At 63.9% G+C, this 3118-nt stretch overlaps 1 protein-coding gene across 1 annotated transcript; it reads right to left on the bottom strand.

Moving 5' to 3' along the window:
• Positions 1–2192: 2192 nt before the first annotated feature.
• MNEG_0988 (hypothetical protein) lies at positions 2193–3110 on the bottom strand (the record flags this gene model as incomplete). Its single annotated transcript, XM_014050524.1, has 1 exon — positions 2193–3110. One exon carries the CDS (start codon positions 3108–3110, stop codon positions 2193–2195), a length of 918 nt encoding a protein of 305 aa, XP_013905978.1.
• Between the last annotated feature and the right edge of the window lie 8 nt (positions 3111–3118).

The following is a 3118-nucleotide window of genomic DNA, read 5'->3' as shown; positions in this document are numbered from 1 at the left end:
CCACGCCCCCCCTTGCAGTGCGCCGTTCCAGAGCCCGACTTTGTCAACAACCAGAAGCTGCTGACCTACACCCTCTAATATGCCCGTCCACTATAGAACGATGAGAAATTTATAGGATTGTTGCAATATTCTACGGTTGTCTACCCCTGAAGCCATCCAGGCTCATGGAATGTGACTTTACAGCATCAGCGTTGTGTGACTGGGATGCAAGTGCCCACCGCTCGCCGTTCAAAGCAGGTGTGCAGGAAGGCCCCAAGTGTGTGCTGGTCTGCTCTGCGTATATAGGCGCATGCGCCCCGATTTGCAATGGCCGCGCCGCGCTTTTGTTCTTCAGACATGTGCATCACCCCACACCCGACCCCTGTTTCGCACATGCCTGCCGGCTGTTCCGCCGTGGCTCGGTCATGTGTGCGTGCGCACGTGCTCGATTGCTTCCAGCAGTGCGGATGTCTGCTTCCTGAGAGAAGGCTTTGATCATATACATACACACATGCACAAGGCTTGCTGTGAACCGTTGGTGTGTACGGGTGCCTACCAGACGCCCTGCACCCAATTTAATCACCCTCTGTGGTCAGTGCCTTGGGGCACCTCTGATGCCTCAGCGGGTCCGGTGCCTCTCCCAAATAGAGGTCTTCTGCTGGCTCCTGTTGCGCGGATGCTGGCGGCCTGCCAGCGGCCCGCGCCTCACGTCTTGGTGGCGCTGCGCTGAACCCCACGCGAATGCTTTTGAGACAGAGGCGCGCCGCCGCGGCGCGCGGCGCACGCCGCGGCCGGCCTCTCTTCCTTGCACACCACGCCCGAGCGTCAATGGCAGGCAGCGCCGAATCTGCCCATGTCGCGGCCGCCTCAACCGCACGCCTGTCCGAGGCGGCTGGGGCCTTGCCCGCCGCTTTGTCTTCCCCAGGGCAGTTGTAGATGGGCTTGTTGCATGACATGAGACGAATACCTCACTTCTTGGGATCTGCACGTCGGCGGGATTGCTTTGCCTAATAGTACGTGTTTTTGGACGTAAACCCACACTTTGCCAGCATGCACGCCTCCATGCGTGCCCTAGCAATCTCACATTGAGCACCCGCGCGCGCACGCCCATGGCGCACACAAGTGCAGCCACCGACGGCTGTCCTGACCCAACCCCCTGCCCGGGGCCGGCGCGCCTACCCTGCGCCAGCCTTGTGAGTGACGACGCACCAGCCGGCACCCGTTACCTTGCTACCCACGCTGCGAGCTGCAATCAGCTTTGCCTCGACGGAGCGTGCTACCTCTCAGAATAAGATGCAAGATTTTTTTCCACAACGGCAACTCCTTGCCAAGTTTACACTGGCCATAGACCTCAAATCAGACGTGTAATAGTCGAGGGCAAATTTTGTTGTGCACCCTGTGGATTTGAGTTGCTATTACAGGGGGTGGGTAGGGAAGCAGGTCTGCTGCGTGCTGCTCCTGCGGCTAGCTGCTGCTTTGCTGCTGCTGTTGACTTCGCCGCTACCACTGCTGCTGCGGCTGCTGTCGCTTTTGCTGCAACCGGTGCGGCTGCTGCTGCTGCTGATGATGATGATGTCAGAAATAAAAACAGCACCCAAAAGACGCCCGGCTGCTCCGCGTTTATTTGCTGCTCTCTGACCACTGCCAAGTATCTGGAAAGGCGACCCGCTGCGTCCTCGCCAGCGCGCACTGCGGCACACACCTCTCGCCCCCAGTAGTTGACGTGCCGCGGCAGCTGAAAGTGGCGTCGGGGGCAACACCTCGCAGCACCCGAGCAGCAGGAGCGTCGTGCGGTCTAGTTAAATCACCTGGCACCGGGGTTGCATTTGGTTGCAATGACTGCTTTATTGGCCGTGTGCAAGCCCACTGCCTCAACCTTCACATTACTGCAACAACACGGCCATGAAACATGGCAGCCAACCAGCAACACACGCAGCAACAGAAACGCCGCGCCGGCTGCAACGAATCATCCCGCTCGTGGGTCTACAAGGGCCCTTGCGGAAGGGCGACAACGCCGCGTTAAGCGCTTGGTGCGTCGCCTACTGCCACGCGCTGCGCTCTTCAACTTTTGTTGAAACAACGTGTGGCAACGCAATGATGACATTCGGGCAAATCCACGTTCGATACGCTGCACTAGCAGGTCTTCTGTTGATGTCTGCGCCATTCACTGTATCGCCGCCATCTAGGCGGCGCGGCAGCGCTCGCTCCAATCCCTATTCCGTCCCAGCTCCCGCGCTGGCGCCGCCTGCTTGCCGGGGGCCTGCGTGGCCGTCGCGCGCAGCGCCCCCCGGGCTGGCGGCGACGTCAGGCGGCGCGCAAGGCTCGACCGCCGCGATCATTGACCTGAACGCAGCCCACACGTCCGGCCGCCCGGCCAGGCAGACACACGCGCCGCCGCGGTGCGCCTGCCACGCGGCGCGATTTGTGTCGCACAGACACACCGCCTTGAAAGCGTCGTACTGCCGCCTGCTCGCCGCCGCGCCAGCGCCGCCGCCGTCGCCGACGCCCCTGCTGCTCCCATGGCACGCATGGTGGCCTTCGGCCGATGCCGGCCCAAAGCCGTTGCTGACGCCCCACTTGGAATGGTCCCGCGCCCACCCCCACATCGGCGCCCCGCGCCCCGGGAACCGCACGGCCGCCACGTTGACCGCCGCCGGCGGCGGTAAGCCCGGCGCGCACAGCGAAGGCAGCGCGTCGGCGCCTCGCCGCCACGTCTCCCAGAGCATCTGAGCGCAGGGGCCCGCGGCGCGCAGCAGCGCGGGGCCGACGACGGAATCAGTCAGGCTGGCGTTGAGGGCGCGCGGCTTGGCAAATCCCTGCAGCTGCGCCCCGTCAGCGGTGAGGAGCTGCTCGGAAACTGCGTCCCACGCGCCGCCGCCGCCGTCCCCGCTGCCCCCGGGACCTGCGACCGGCGCCGAATTGCCCGGAAACCTGGCAGGCGGCGTGGCAAGGAGGCCCGTGACCCTGCTGCCGCTGTTGCCCATGATGGAAGCAGATGGGGCCGCGCCGAGTGATGCGTTTGGGAGGAGCAGCGCCGCCCATTCAGGAAAGGCGGCCGCGACCTCTGGCGGCAGCGCTGAGCTGTGAAAGTGGGGCCCTGCCGCTGCCAGCAGCCGCGCCAGCGCGCGCATCGGCTCGG

Source organism: Monoraphidium neglectum (assembly GCF_000611645.1).
Source record: "Monoraphidium neglectum strain SAG 48.87 unplaced genomic scaffold scaffold00092, whole genome shotgun sequence".
Classification (NCBI taxonomy): domain Eukaryota; kingdom Viridiplantae; phylum Chlorophyta; class Chlorophyceae; order Sphaeropleales; family Selenastraceae; genus Monoraphidium; species Monoraphidium neglectum.
Note: the sequence above shows the minus strand (reverse complement) of the source record. Positions and strands in the feature narration are given on the sequence as shown.